General features: G+C 45.6%; 1 protein-coding gene across 1 annotated transcript; it reads left to right on the plus strand.

The window, feature by feature from the left end:
* The first annotated feature begins 802 nt into the window (after positions 1-802).
* On the plus strand, positions 803-9517 carry LOC118787211 (putative E3 ubiquitin-protein ligase UBR7). The gene is made up of 11 exons (XM_036542690.1): positions 803-938; positions 1540-1673; positions 4744-4804; positions 4903-4998; positions 5419-5472; positions 5968-6073; positions 6288-6442; positions 6989-7159; positions 7485-7641; positions 7774-7835; positions 8482-9517. Exons 1-11 carry the CDS (start codon positions 810-812, stop codon positions 8572-8574), a joined length of 1218 nt encoding a protein of 405 aa, XP_036398583.1. The 5' UTR covers positions 803-809; the 3' UTR covers positions 8575-9517.
* The last annotated feature ends 5737 nt before the right edge of the window (positions 9518-15254 follow it).

The raw sequence follows: 15254 nt of genomic DNA on the forward strand, positions 1-15254 counted from the left end.
CTTACCGAAAGGTGAAACATTGTTAACCAACTCCACCGAGTTTATGATAATGTTGCTTTTTAAAAACGCCTTCGACTAGCGTTTAAATTACCTATCAAACAGTTATCTACCTATCGTTATAAAATGACGCCAAGAATGGTTTTAATGACGCTCACAAACTGGTGCAGTGAGATGTGAGATACAATTAATTGTTCAGTGAGAATCTGTTTTTATGAAGGCAATATTTATAATTTCCCGCCAAAGCTAACTTGATCCGGAAATGCGTAAAGCCTTTCTCAAAGAGAATCTTTGGGTACGTTTTCCTCTTGCTATCGTTTATGGTAGTTTCCAAGAAGCCTATAAAATTGTTATAATATGATGTCTATGGGAATTTTATCCCATTCAATTAATGATTACAAACTGGTAGGATCAAGAAACAAATTCCGCAGAGAACGTGTGCTAATGTTGCTTTGTTTACATACAAACTACACGAATATCAATTCTGCACAAGAATCGGGTCGATTGACTTAGCTCGTATTTTCCCGTTTAGCTTCTGCCAGCTGCAAAGAAATCTGCGCAGATGCCGCGCACAATTGATATACGTGAATCTGTGATACTCCACATCGGTGTGGGCACTTTCTGCTCTGCGTCGCTGATCCTGGATCAGAATAAAAACATTCACACAAGACATTTGGGATAATGATTCGAGACGGGTGAACTGATCTTAGATCTGCTCCCAAGGGCTGAAAGGACCAAGAGCGCGAAACAGGCTGAATTTCCCCTGAAAGAGGAAGTGCTCTCTGGGTTCGTTCGGTTTTGTTTTTGTAGCGATGGCGGTAAACGAAAGAGACGAGCCAGTTGTGTCTTTGGTAGATGTTTTGGAGGAAGACGAAGAATTGGAAAATGAAGTCTTTGCTGTTTTGGGAAGCAGTGATCCTGAGAAATGTTCTTATCCCCAGGTATGGACACATGTAGATAATTCATGCTGCTTGCTAGATAAAATGTTTCCATACCAGCCACCCGGCGATCTATCTAGACATCAGGCAATGCTCACTAACTGGCGACGCAGCAGCCGTCTCTTAAGATCAGTGTTTGCTCATTCTGAGGTAAACGTTTTCAAAGTCATTTGTTGTTCTTGTCACCACAATAGCCGACGAGTAATCGTAGTAATTTGGTGGCAGTTAAATAATAACGTATTTACCTAGGCAGCAATCCTTCGAAACACAAATCTGAGAATCTTTGCTAGACTACATTTGATATTAAGGTAAGGTAAGTCAGTGTGCTTTATTACCATACACCATGCTGTACCTAACGATAACTTACACAACCAGCATGAAGCAATCCTACTGGTAGCAAATCAGTCGACAGTGATTGAGCTGTGTGAGCTAACACGCCACGTTGATAGAAAGTTGGTGATGGACAGTGCTCTGTGAGTGCGATTCATGAACGGAATCTTCGTGTGATTACACTGGACTAAATATTCCCAGTGCACTCCCTTGGTAACTAACAGTTGGCTTACTGCAGTACCTGCCTAAAGGCTGTGGTTTTATTTTTCAACAGGGATACGTGAAGAGGCAGGCGCTCTATGCGTGCAGTACCTGTACACCGACGGGCGTTGAGCCGGCCGGGGTCTGTCTTGCGTGCTCCTACAAATGCCATGAGGGACACGACCTCTTCGAGCTCTACACCAAAAGGTATTCGATGCAGCTACGCGGGGACTGCTTCCATTTAGTCTCAGTATGAGGGGATCATGTTATAGCTCTCATTCAACAAGAGTAACCACATTTGGTTCCCAGCGCATATGAAGTGAATATTACGGGGTAAATGAAATCCATAGGTGTTACATGTGGTTAGGTGGACAGCTTAGCCAGTTTATTACAAAGTTACACCAGACTGGCACCACACTTACACTTTCACACTCCATCCACAAGAGGGGGCAGTTGCTCTCCAGTCATGGTTCCCTTAGTGCTTAAAAGCACCACATCCCACGACAACCCTTACACCAAGGGACGAATAAATGGTTATTGGTTTTTAGCCAAAAGTTTTGAGAAGTAGTGTCGGATAAGAGCAGATTCTCTAAGGGTGTAGCCACATAGCTTTTGTATTCAGGAAATCTATACGCTGTGTTGGTTGTTGGGCTCATCGGTTTCACTAGGCTGGGACCTGTTCATCATTTTGGAATGCTTCTTTAGTTTTTGTTTCACTTTCCTCACTTTCCATCACACTTTAACGAAACCTGAACATGTACACACACCTTGCGCTGAACGAGGCAGGAGGGTGACGTGCCTGTGCATGCTACGGGAAGGAGTCATTGCTACCCACAGGTTGGAGTGGCTTGCTTCCCTCTAGTTCCCATATACAGAAAAATATGTCTCAAGCTGACTTTCCACATACACTCCCACATCCAATTCACGTTACAAACCCCTATTTTCCAGCCTAGACCCCTAGATGTTGAGCCAGTAGTCTATTTGTTAGCTAGCTATAGGGGGTTTCATAAAAGCTGTCCAGGATTCAGTCTTGTTTGTATGTAGCAGGAGGAAGAGTTTGTTGTGTTTCTGTAGCTTGTTACTAGCAAGGCTAGCTGGCTCAGAGCTGAACATATAGATAACACAGATTGTGTCTGGGACAATGCTAGGTAGTGTTTAGTGTTTGTGGTTAAATAGCAAGCTGATCAGCTGGCTAGCTAGATTGGTCCTGCTTTCATGTTAGCTGGATAACAATAGATTGGCAACATTATGGTAATTTTCTGTGTAATAGTAAGTATATTTTGAACTAGTTTACCATAATTTGGCGGTATTACTTACTGGATTTTCAGTGTGAATTGCGTATTCATGTACAAAGACCCTTGACAGAACAAAAGAAGTCTGCATTTTTGTTATCCCTGAGGCTTTGCTCAGGTGCTAAGTTCTCCCATGTGGAATTGATGAACACCGTTTACCACTGGGCTGCTGAATGTTATCCCTTACATTTAGGATGTGGTGGTGTACTATGATTCTTGGCCTGAACCCATGATCCATTTAGATCAGTTTTTTAAATGTTAGAAACTGCTGGGTTGGTGGTGAACCTGCAAAAAAGTGCAAAGACTGTGAAAGCACAGGTTACCTAATTAGGTCATAATGTAGGGCAAGATATTGCGAGGCTATGGTCAGCTAAGCTCCAAGCTATATTGGATTTACCGGTCCCTCAGAGCAGAACGCAGCTGATGAGAGTTCCAGGCGCGCATGGACTTTATCGCAAATTTATGCCAAATTTTGTAGCTTTGACAGAGTCCTTGACTAATGTGTTGCGAAGGAGTGTCAAGTTCCGCTGCACAGAGGAGTGTCATGGTGCCTTTGAACAAGCGAGGACCATTCTTTTCCGTCAGCCTGTGGCAAGCGCTCCTGATTCTCCATTGCCTTTTAAGTTGGCAGTGGGTGCCTGTGATATTGGAGTGTGGGCTGTGCTGTTGCAGACTAATGCCTCCATGGTTGATAAGCCAGTGGAATGTGGAATTGGCACCAGCAGTGTTATTCAACAGTTCGATAATGAAAAGTCTCAGCACACCTATTGGCTGTCTGTTTGTGTCCATTCGTATAGGGGATGTGGTGGTTTACACTGTTCGCAGTCCTCTTACTTTTCTTAAATGTAAGATGACTAATTAATGTCTGTGTAGATCGAATCTTTCAGTCTTACAATCTGACTGTTCATCACCGATTTGCAGGAAAAGGTAGTGTTATGGCAGACAGTCCAGGGTTTAGAGGAGACACAGGAATGCTGATTACCTGATTTCAGTGACTGTTATTTTCAGGATTATTTCATATTTCCACTAAGAGTGGAGGTTGCAGAAGTATACAAGTCATATAGCTCTTAAGCTGTGTTTATTAGAGAACTATGTTGGTTAGTTTGTATTTATTGTAAAGAGAAGAAAAGTGATAAAGGCATACAAAATGTGTAGGAAAAACAAACTTGCAGAAATTAAAAAAAAAAAAAAAATATTGAGGTTTTTTTTCTATACGGAAATAGAGATGTTCTGTGTAGTCAAGTGGAAAGTTTAGCCAGCTAATATGGACACCACACTTACACTTTCATACTCCATCCACTAGAGGGAGCTGTCACTCCTCTCATGGTTCCTCAAGGTACTTAATGAATGGTTACTGTTCTCTTTTTCGGCAGTATGTTTTAAGATTTGTGAAGATCTACAAAACCTCAGTGGCACTTGAGCATGTCATGGGAAGGAGCCGTCATTACCTGCAGGCATGAACAGGCACTTGCTTCCCTCTAGCCCCCACATGCAGACAGATATATCTCACGCTAATCACCTTGCCACATCCAGGCAAAGTTACAAGCCCCATTAGCCAGCCTAGAGACCCGTTAATGTTCAGTCAGAAGTTCATTTAGGTACAGGCAGGCTCATGACAGAAAGCCTCCCTATATATATATTTAGAGATATTGTGTAATAATTAAATACTGCCCATAGCAACTACCTTTATTTCTTCTTTTTAGTTAATATATCTTTTTTCCCAAAATATACTTGTACTAGTGCTTGTCTATAGGAAGTCAATATACATATAATTTTTTTGTAGAGATGTAACATTGAATTAATTTTGGTGGTGTTGAGAGTAGAGTGCATAGTACTTTTCATTAATTAAGACTTAAGGATTTGAGCAAGTATAAGGTAAAGGTTTGGCGCAGCACACAGCAACCCCCCTGCTGTTTGTTGTAAGGCATTATAAAGAAGGCTGCACCACTGCTCACAGCATTGCTAATATCGCGTTTCTTTTGCAGGAATTTCCGCTGTGATTGTGGAAACGGCAAATTTGAGGAGTTCAAGTGCCAGTTATATCCTGTACGTCGCCACTATTTTCCTCTTACATTCGTTTTATATCTGAATACACAGATAACTGAAGTGTCTCACTGTTACCTCTTTTGGCTTTGTTGCTCCAGGATAAAGACAAAGTGAACACCCGCAACAAATATGACCACAACTTCTCTGGTTTGTATTGCACCTGCGACAGACCGTATCCTGACCCCGAGGACCAGGTAAGGAGTTCTGGTTAAATGTCCTCTATGTGCCAGAGTTATTTTCTCCCTACATTCGTTGCATTGAAAGAATATGTTATTCAGCTTGGAGGTGACTGTTCTTTTAACTGAAATATTGGAGTGTTGCACAGAGGCTCAGTGTTAGTGAGCATAGTCAAGTCTGTTAGATGGAATGTCTCCAAGGAGAAAACCAGAATAAAAGAGAGTGGCCATTTTGGCCTTAGAAGAAGGTGTTAAAAAAGGACATAATTACAGTAAAGCAACAAAGGCTTGCAAGCATTTACTCTCTGGCAGCGGGAAAAAAATGCTCTCAGTGGAACTCGCTCCAGTGGTTGCCCTGTGTTTTCTGGGTAGTGTGGCAAGTGCTTGTGGGTAACGCGGTTTTTGAATGCACTTCCTGATCCGCTGTTTTCTTCCTAGGTTTCCGATGAGATGATCCAGTGCATTGTCTGCGAGGACTGGTTCCATTCCAGGGTGAGCATCAGCAGCAGATGGGGAGACTTGGATTGAAGCGCGCTGGAAGGGGAGGCGGGTAGCATATTAGCGACTGGCAGATTTACTGCTGTTTACTGTGGGAACGTCTTTTCCAAGGTGACCCAGACGGCAGATCTGTTGATGAAGCGCACAGTTAGTTGCATCAGTTGCTTCTACTTCCCCAGCTGTCACGAGCCATCAGATTTTCCAAAGGGCTTGCCTTTAACGGCAGGGATTCTGCAACACTGGCCAAAATGAGACAACAGGCGGTATTGGAAAGACAAAGTACAAAATATAAAAATGATATATGTAAACGCATTCACTTTTCTTTTCCAGTTTCTGTTGATTCGGTCTCCTGTTTAAAACGTGTTGATGGGGATAAAAAGCTCTTTACTTTAAACGCACTGTCGGTGTTAGTTTGCAAAGGTGATAAAAGCGCTCTGTAGACCTGAGGTGCTGAGGCATTAGCCAAACTTCTCTGCTCTTGTTTGGCAGCACTTGGGCTGTGAATTGGCAGAATGCGTGGAGCTGCAGGAGATGGTGTGCGAGTCGTGCATGAACAAGGCCCCCTTCCTGTGGACCTACGCCACCCATCTGGCAGGTAAACTTTCCTCACTGGCAGCGAGAACGCACTCGCATAGACATGGGATTGTATAGAGGTGGGATATGGGCTTCAGCAGTAACACAAGGGTAGCTGTGTGCTTGGCAGATTCCTTTACATACTGTTGCTGTGTGGGGGTATTGCGTTTGGGATTTCTGTATTTAGATCTCAAACTCTGGGTGTCAGGAGTGAACATGAATGCGTTTTTTTCCAGTCCCCCCAGTGACCAGAGTCAGCCTCTGTAAGGGAGAGGTGGAGGTGAATGTGGAGGAAGATGATGCAGTGAAGAAGGAGGAGGAGGAGGAGAAGGGGGATGAAGCACCGTCTACCACCCCTGAAGAGGAAGTCTGCTCTGAAGAGGAAGAGAAGGTACTGGAACATTCAATCATTATAACGTTCAAGTACACACACTCACAGACACGCGCACACACAGGATTGTGTACATGCTCACCTGCGGAGGCAGCAGGGGGTGGAACTCTCCCTCTCACACCTGCAGGAAACCAAGCAGGGATGTGCTGCAGCTCTCCGCCAGCAGGTGGCGCTGGGCTGCAATTATTTTGCGTCCGCAGACGAACCCATCTCGGCTGCTGCTACGCTGCTCTTTCCTGTGGGTAATTAGTGGATAAATGATCCATGTGAAATACAGATTCCTCAGCTCCGGGGACCAGCTTGGCAGGCCTTCACAGTGCTGCTTACAGTAAACAAGAATGATTTTGTTAGTCAACCTTCAGATGTGCTACAAAACCATGTTGATTCCAGTGTGAAAGCAAATACAGCTAAACATAGCCTCTGTTTTTTTCCAGGGCGCAGTGCCGTGAAGTTGTCTCGTAAGGAACGGCAGCAAGCGTTTAAACGGGAGGGAAATAAAAAATGTAATCGGGAATCACCCGCCTCTCTCCCCCCTCTGCTTTGAAGGCGACTGCAATCGGAGCGGGGAGCAAGCGGACGCACCAGGAGATGGAGGGCTCCGCTCCGGAGTGCAAGCTGAAGGAGCTGAAGGAGAAGGGGCTGCAGAGGGCCAGGGAGGGGGCCGTGTTCTGGCCCTACGACTGGCGCAGCAAGCTCTGCACCTGCATCAGCTGCAAGGTACAGTCAGACGCTGTCTCATCTACCGTGCTGCCCCTGCAGATGCAAAATGGTCACACAGCCAGGCTGCCAAATCCCTTATTCCTTCCCCAGCTGCGGTGTGCATATCCTGACCCTTGACCCCATAAAGATGGTACAGTATTGAAAATGCAGTTTGTGTACCTTAAATTCACACAGGATCAGTGGAGACTCTCGTGTGTCATAGCCGACGGCCGGGTTTTTAGGAGGTTGTTCGTTTTATCTGTGTAAATGGCGTGATTCTCAAAAGGGAGCCAGAAGGTCTGGCTCCTTCCCTGTTGAACACAAGCCCTCCTCTTTCACCCAGAGAGCCTACGTGGAAGCCGGGGTGCCCTTCCTGCTGGACGAGTCGGACACGGTCCTGGCCCACGAGAACAGGGGGAGGGCGGAGCACGGGGGGTCTGACCCCCTCATATCAGTACTGAACAAGCTGGACCGCGTGCAGCAGCTGGAGATCATCTATGGTTAGCGGGGAACGGGAGAGGGAAGGCTAATTAAATGTAGACTCCAGTGGTGCAAACTGCATTTCTGCCAGGGCAAACGCGAAAGCCTTTTCAAGCGATGTGTGTGCTCACCTGCTGCTTTCCCCCCTCCAGAGTATAATGACATGAAGACTGAATTGAAGGATTACCTGCAGGGATTTGCAGCAGAAGGAAAGGTAAGGAACTGCCACTTTTCTGAGAAAAAGTCTGAGGCACACATTCAGATAATCACTGAACCCGAAGAAGACTTGCTGTGGTAGCGCATGGTCCCCACAGTCCTTTAAAATATTTTCGGCCTGGCCCGTTGTAAAGAATGGTCAAATATTAAACTGTCCTAGAAAAGCCATTTAAAATGACCTAAATCCCCCCAAAAGTTCTTATTTTTTCCATTGACGGCAAGAATATGCTCCTCTCTTGCGAACTCAGCTTGATGTCATTCACTATCAGGTGTGATACTGTTAGTATGCTGATATTGCTAAAAATGGCACATACATTAAGCCTACTGCCAAAGGTCACTGGTGTCTGGTATGTATTGCCAAGAATACTGTAAGTGTGTCCAGGTTGACACAAAGTACTTTTGAAAGTAAGGTCTCTCTCAAAACCCATTCTTTAAAGTAGGACAACTTCAAATAAATGGGAATTGCAGCCATAAAAATACTTATACTTACGTTTTATGTGGATCCTTACAAGTTGACATGAAAATATGAATACGATCTGAGTGAGAACCCTGTAGTATGGATCATGCCTGTAATATAAACTGCAGTTCAGCATTGCTTCATGGGTAGTTAGCCCCCTATGTGACTGGCCTCTTCCCTCCACCAGGTTGTGACCTCCGAGGACATCCAGCGTTTCTTTGAAGAGCTGCAGACGCGAAAAAGACAGCGGACCACTGTGGGCCAGTACTACTGCAGATGAGCTGTCTGTAGTGCCCGGTCCACTCCTGTGCTGCTCTCCGTTTTAACATCACAGCCGTTTTCGTTTCTAGTCTAAGGATTTCGGCAGGTTTACAGTCCACCCCTCTGGAGTCAGTGCTCTTGAATTTAATTGTAATGACGCATCTAAGGCTGTACTGCCGGGCTTCTGTTTCTCAAAGGTCTTTTAGTGCATTAGCATTGTGATGCAGTCAGTGTCTTGTGAATGACTAAGCAGCTGTGATGGAGCAGTTTTACCAGCGAGCCAGGCTGTTTGCTGGTTGTAAAAATTATTAGTTCTCTGGCTGTGCTTTCAAACCCCTGCCTTACTCACCCCGGTGTGTGCAGGCTTCGGCCATGGACTGTTTGAATCCATCTGCTACGGACTCATCTCTCCAGTGAAATTCTGATCGGGGTGATGAGGGGTCAAACCTGGCAAGAGGAAAGGAGCTATACTGCTTTAGTAGGGGAGGATTCTGAGACACAGACTGATGATCCCCCATTGGAGACCTTGTGCTTGGTTTGTCACTATAGTATGACCTTTCTGAATGTGCTGAAGGAGGAAAAGGAGACTGTTTGGCACTGGGTTATTTCCCTCCTCTCGGAACTCGGCTCATGTCTTAAATGGCGATGGTGTTTTTCTTCCCCCGAGTTCCTGTGTTCATTAAGTTCCTGCGGTCCTTGGTTCCCCTGCCTCCATCTTTCCTGTGTCCCCTTCTGTCATTTCACATTATGTTACTACAGTCCTGCCAGTAGAGGCCAGACAGGCTAGTAATTCCTTTTTAAATATTTCCCCCGGTTTTCATGTTCGTAGTTTGAGATCCTTTTTCATTTGGACATTTTTGACAAATAGAGCTGAATGATGTGGGTGCGTGGAATTTCAAGAGTGACTGTGAACCATCCAAAAGTTTTGTAAAATGAGACCCCAGTGGTTTAGGGATACTCAGTATGGCAGTGTTATACATTTGCTTATTAATGTTTCTTTTAAAACACTGAAATTAAATACCATAAAAAAATGAATTAAACCTCAACTTTGCCTCATTTTACTGCTTTGAGGTCTGCCTTTGGGAAATAATGATGGTTATCATTTAGTGGTGAAGAAAGAAAGGACACAGACCAAAAGTTCTATCGAAGCAGTTTATTTTGAAGATGCCACCTAGTTGCAAATTTAAGTTTATCACTGTTACGCACCCCCTCTGAGATAGCAGTAGAAAAATAGAACCAGTGAAACTTTATACAACTTGTTACGGGAATCTACAAGAAAGTTTTTTGTCTTTATATATATACAACAAATAAACCAACATTTGTTTTATATATATAAAAATTCATATTTACCAAACCACAAATTTCCAGAGGTTTCTGTTCAAAGGTACCTAAAAATTAAAAAATACTATTTCTCAAAAACACTATATACATGAAGCATTACTAGAGTTTTACAAAGAACTGGTTTATGCAGGTTTGTAGAAAACACTTGCATAGGACAAAAGTTTACTTTTCAAGAAAATGCCCAGCCTCTGGCAGGGAAGGCACTAACTTGTCTCTATACAAAGGAAAACGAAAAGGAAGATCTCAAAAGAAGAGGGGAAAAAAAAGATGGCAGAAAATCATCCTGGAAAACCAAGCAAACCATAAAAAAACAGAAGGAAGAAACGCCACAGTCTGCATTTTTTCCCCATGAAGCAAACAGGATGGAAAATGGAAAAAGCTGGTTTTGCTCAGCAGCTTCTTCAACTGCAGCAAACCTCGCATGGAGAATAAATGTAAAACATGTTTCTGTTGACCTTCTCAAGTACTTGTGCTACTTTAAAGTCTCGGGGACTTCAGACACTCCATGTAATATAAAGCAAGATCAAATCACTGTATCGCTATTTCAAAGCCAAAAAAGAAAAAAAGCACGATACTCTACGTGGATTTAATTGGAAACCGTTGAGACTGTGAATGAAATGTTCCACATATTTCTAGGTCTGACAATACTGAGTACATGCTACACTCAGAAACACTGCACTGCTAAAGGTGTAAGGAGCAAGAGTAGTGCTCATGTGGGATATGGGAGAATTATGCATGGGTGAGAATGCAGTTATAGCACAAACTCATATGAACTGCTGACCGAGAACCAAAAGTTCTGACAACCACCACAGTGCAGCGGTGTGTCTTTTGTAAGCTGTGAGTGCAAAATAACTACTAACAGCAACACAGGGCATTCACAATAAGCCATCAAATCAACACGGCTGGGTCAAAGGTTTCGAGGTGCAGGAACACCAAACTTGTTACCTTTGAGGACTGATATTGCAAACAATAAACATTTTATCATGCAGGACATGTTACACAACAACAACAAAAAAAAAGGACGTATGACCTCAAATCACTGGAGAGCTAGTGAGCGAATTCAATATAGCACAATGGAAAGGCAAAACACCGACACAAGCAATCAGTCTCACCACGCAACACACAGTGCATACATATCACACTCCAGCCTACTCTGCAGTTACCTTGGCTTTATGCAAATACGCCCGATTGTAAAGAGCAGTCCCTGGACTGAGCAGAGGTTGCCTGAAGGTCAGCCTCGAGGTGTGCTGGAGGTGCAGAGATAAGCCAGTTTGCAGCGTCTCTCTATACCTCAGAGAAAGAAAAGGCGAAACGCAAAAAGGAAAAGAAATAGCTTATATCTCCTTCGCCTCTCTAAGGAACTAGGTCAAGAGGAAGTTTCTGTTTGAGTCACTCATACTGGCTCTAGTATCATTAGATTAAAGGGTTCACGTCTGAATCTTCTTAATGCCTGTTTTCCGAAAATAGGGTGAACCGTCAATTTGAACATCTGACAGTAAATTACAAAGTTTCCCTTTTCTTCCGGAGCAAGGAGGGTCTAGGTTATCCAAATCTATGACACCGGTTCTCGAGACACCCGTGGGACATTGCACAACAACAGTAATTGTTCAGAGATTAAAATATTTCTCTGACTTTGTGGTCAACAAAGGGTCAACCTGTATATGTGCACTGTGAACAAATGAAGTGAACTGTGGGAAAAGCTGTAGTCTAGCACTGATGCTCAGAGTAAAGGAACATGCTCTGGGAACATGACTGAAAGGGGCATTATAACTAAAATCACTCCTAATGCCAAGTCACCAACCCATCCGACACTCCTGCTAATCACAAATGTTTAAAACATTAAGATGGTACACCTCTGCTGGAGGGAAAAAAATAGCAACCACTAGCACAAACCCTGTGTCAGTGTGAACCTGTTTCTTGTTATTAATGCAGGTGCTTGACCGCTTAGATTGAATCTTGGATGCTGTCACTCAAATGGGGGGAGAGGTGCAACTGTATACGTGACCTATGAAAGTGTTATGAAATAAATGTGCAGCTGATCTCTCTGCTCTCTCTCTGCTCTAAGCAATCGCTTCTCCACCGTGACCCCCACTGTGAGGGGAGGGCCAGGATGAGCTGTGGCTTGGACGGGGTGCTATTTCGGTCCCGTTCACCCTCACTTGGCCGAGCAGGGCCGTGACATTTCGGCGTGGGGTCAGGCAGTGGGTTTTGTGACTTGGCCATTTGGGGTACGGAACGCCTTCAGGAGCCGTTCTCTGCTCTGAGATTGGAGGGCTAGGGCACGGGAGATTGTCAAAGCATAAGGATTGTCACAAATTCCCTAAAACCAAGGCAACAAAACAAAAAGACAACACTATGAACCTGTGGAAAAGTTAACTAAATTAAAAATATAATTTTCAATGGAAAACAATGTATATACTGACGTGTATGACAAATAGTCCTCCGTCCCAGCATAACGGCATAATAGCCAATTACAGAGTAGCTGATATCATTTCTACAACATCCTTCCATCCCCCATTTCCAATGACCGTCTCCTGAGGTTATGTGATGTGTTTGTGTACTGGGTTTGAAGGCTGTACCTCAGCTGCACCCAGCAGAATGACAGATGAAGCGGTCATGCAGCTGGTTCCTCCGCCTGTGGCACTTCCCATTAAGAGCCAGCGCACCCTGAAATGGCACAATACCTGATGCCATTGGCCAAGCCTGCCCCGCCCTTCCCCCCAGCACTGCAACCTGAGAGCTCGGCAGAGCCCAAAAGCGAGGGCCAAGTGTCCCGAGTTCGCCTCTTGCGCTCCAACATCCACCATTTGGACACAGGAGTGGTAGATGTCCGTGATGGTGGAATGGTGGGGGGGGGGGGGGGGGGGGGGGGGGGGGGTGATTACAGCTAACGCATGCAGCCACTGTTTAAAGTCCCTGAAGGACTTTTAAGGGGCCAACAGGACTCCCTAAACACCTGCACAGAGTGGCAAACAGCTTTTCATATTTAAGGTGCCAGCCAAGTTTAAATGTCAGTTAACTGCCACTAATGATGGCGATGATGGCGATGATGGTGATGACGAAGCCAGCAGGGACCTCGTTAAAAGATCACTTTGTGAACATACTGTAAATGCTAAAGGACTGCATGTAAGAGAATGCAGTTACGTCAGCAACTATGAAATATGATAATGTGATAATTACGACGAGAACAATTAACCCCTTGCGTTAGTCACAGGAGTACAGGGAAGGTTACGTTGTTGGACAGAGGTAGAAAACTGTCGTGCAGGAGAGAGGAAACGCAAAGAGCCTGCACTTCCAGGATGAGCCCAGAAGGTGGTGCTGTAGAGGTTATGTGATTGGAGCTGGTGGGAGGGGCAGGGGAGAATTCGGGTTGCGGGAGTGAGCGCTGTGTTCAAGTATCGTGTCGCACAGAGGACCGGTGTGGCGGACAGCCGCCGCGGCAACGGCCGCAACATCTGGCCGTTACCCCGGAGTGCAAAAGAAGTTACATGTCGACATGTTAAGGCTTCTCATGTTCGCTGCCACTGAAAGAAATAAAAAAATAGGCATCTCTCTACCGCCTACATGAACCATTGGCTGCAGCTTCTGATGACATACAGCTTGATGGCCTGTTAATTAAATGATGGCTGTTCTGCAGTTTTGCCTATGATGTGCAGTTACAGACCTGATTCAAACAGAGTACATTGGATACTTACTGAATGTCTCCTTAAGGGACCGTTTATAATCAACCACAATGACAACAACTGTCTCACACACACAGACACATACTCGCACACACCCTGGACGTACACATCTCATGCAGAGTCACCTCCATGCTAACCGTTCCTGTGCAGCGTGCGTACCCTACCCGCCCCCCCCCCCTCACAGTGTGCTCCAGGCAGGTTCGCGCCTTTCCCCGCTGCTTTCTGTCACAGCGGGAACACGCTTTTGTGACGAGACGGAAACAAGACAAGACACTCCCCTCAGGCTTCGCTGTGAAGGCTGCGCGTCAAACGTCAAGCCCGAATTACCTTTGGGGGGGGGGGGGGGACCGTTACACGGACACGTCCGATTGGCGTGACCCCGCGACACACAGCAGAAGAGATACAAAAGCAGTAGAAAAGACAGAATCTGATGAATTACGTGAGCCATTATAAGTGCTGCAGGTGGAGGGGGGAGGGGAGAGAAGGTGGTGGGAGGAGCAAGTCCGTTCAGTTTCCGCTCGTCCGTTACGACCGCGGCGGCCGTGACGCGGGTGTGCTGGTTTGTAATGGAACCCTTTGCATCTCTTTTTCTCCAGCTGCGACAGCCGAAAACGACCGGAGGCTGCAGAGCTCCCCCGGAAGAGTGATTAGCCCTTCCCTCGTTAACAGGCTCCGTCTGACATCATTATAATTGTTAGCGCTTCCCCTGAACGCGTGGCTACGAGGTGGAGTGCCACCAATCCCGTGGCTGGGAGACGTTCGGATGCTGCACGGCCAGGGTTGGCTTGGCTGAGATTGCTCAAACCCGAACTGCTTTGTTTTCATCCAATCAGAGTTTGAAGGTGTATATCCTCCTCAAGGGGCCGATGCCCCAGGTGTTTGGTAGAGGGTTTGTGTGTGTGCAGAGGACGGCCAATGTTAAGCAGTGTCACGACTCGCCTACAGGTAGGTGCAAGGCGTACCGTGACAGTGAAAAACACAGCCTCAGGGCTTGCTGGGCTTCGAAACGACGTGCATACAAAGGCCTCTGGCTGCCAGTGGTGTCTCTGGGTGAGATCAGAGGCAGGTTTTCGCTGCGCCCGGGACTCAGGAGTCCCGCTGAGGAGGAACCCGGGAAGCGTGAGTGACAGCAGCCGGATTCCGCCAGAGCCACCACCACATCCACAGCCAGCCACATTCTCCCTTTCACAAACCCATGATCCCATTATTCCCCTTCCCTCGGCAATGACCACAATATGGTGAAACCGGTGAAGGGGGAATTAATTTGTTTTTTCTTTTTGTATTTCAGGCTCTCCGCATTCCCTTTTCAAACCTTTCGGCCGTCCGTAAATGGAAGCCTGGCGAGCTCCAGACGAGATTACCGCCTAAAAAAAGGGGGGAGGCCAATTCGTTCCAGCCCACATGCATTTAGACAAAAAAAAAAAAAAATTACCGGGACAATGACTTGCAAATTCTATTCACTGGCGAGTTTAGGAAAAACGTGGCCAAATATAAATACGGGTGCCTATTATCATCGCATCATCCTCAGTTTCAGGAAATAAATGTAATGAAAAATTAAGTGGCGGCTGCACATTGTTGAAAGCGTGGGCCTTCGTTATCTTTACATTATTCAATTGTTCGCCGGGGCCGCAATTACGCTCCTGGATGAAAGGAAAGTAATGAAGGGGAGTGAGGG

Source organism: Megalops cyprinoides, chromosome 12, assembly GCF_013368585.1.
Source record: "Megalops cyprinoides isolate fMegCyp1 chromosome 12, fMegCyp1.pri, whole genome shotgun sequence".
NCBI lineage: Eukaryota > Metazoa > Chordata > Actinopteri > Elopiformes > Megalopidae > Megalops > Megalops cyprinoides.

Bases quoted from the DNA above. Each gene is read 5' to 3' on its own strand.
- LOC118787211 (XM_036542690.1), top strand. From the start codon at position 810: ATGGCGGTAAACGAAAGAGACGAGCCAGTTGTGTCTTTGGTAGATGTT. The intron at 6,074-6,287 runs GTAAACTTTCCT...GTTTTTTTCCAG, and splicing joins CTACGCCACCCATCTGGCAG to TCCCCCCAGTGACCAGAGTC. The intron at 7,836-8,481 runs GTAAGGAACTGC...TCCCTCCACCAG, and splicing joins GATTTGCAGCAGAAGGAAAG to GTTGTGACCTCCGAGGACAT.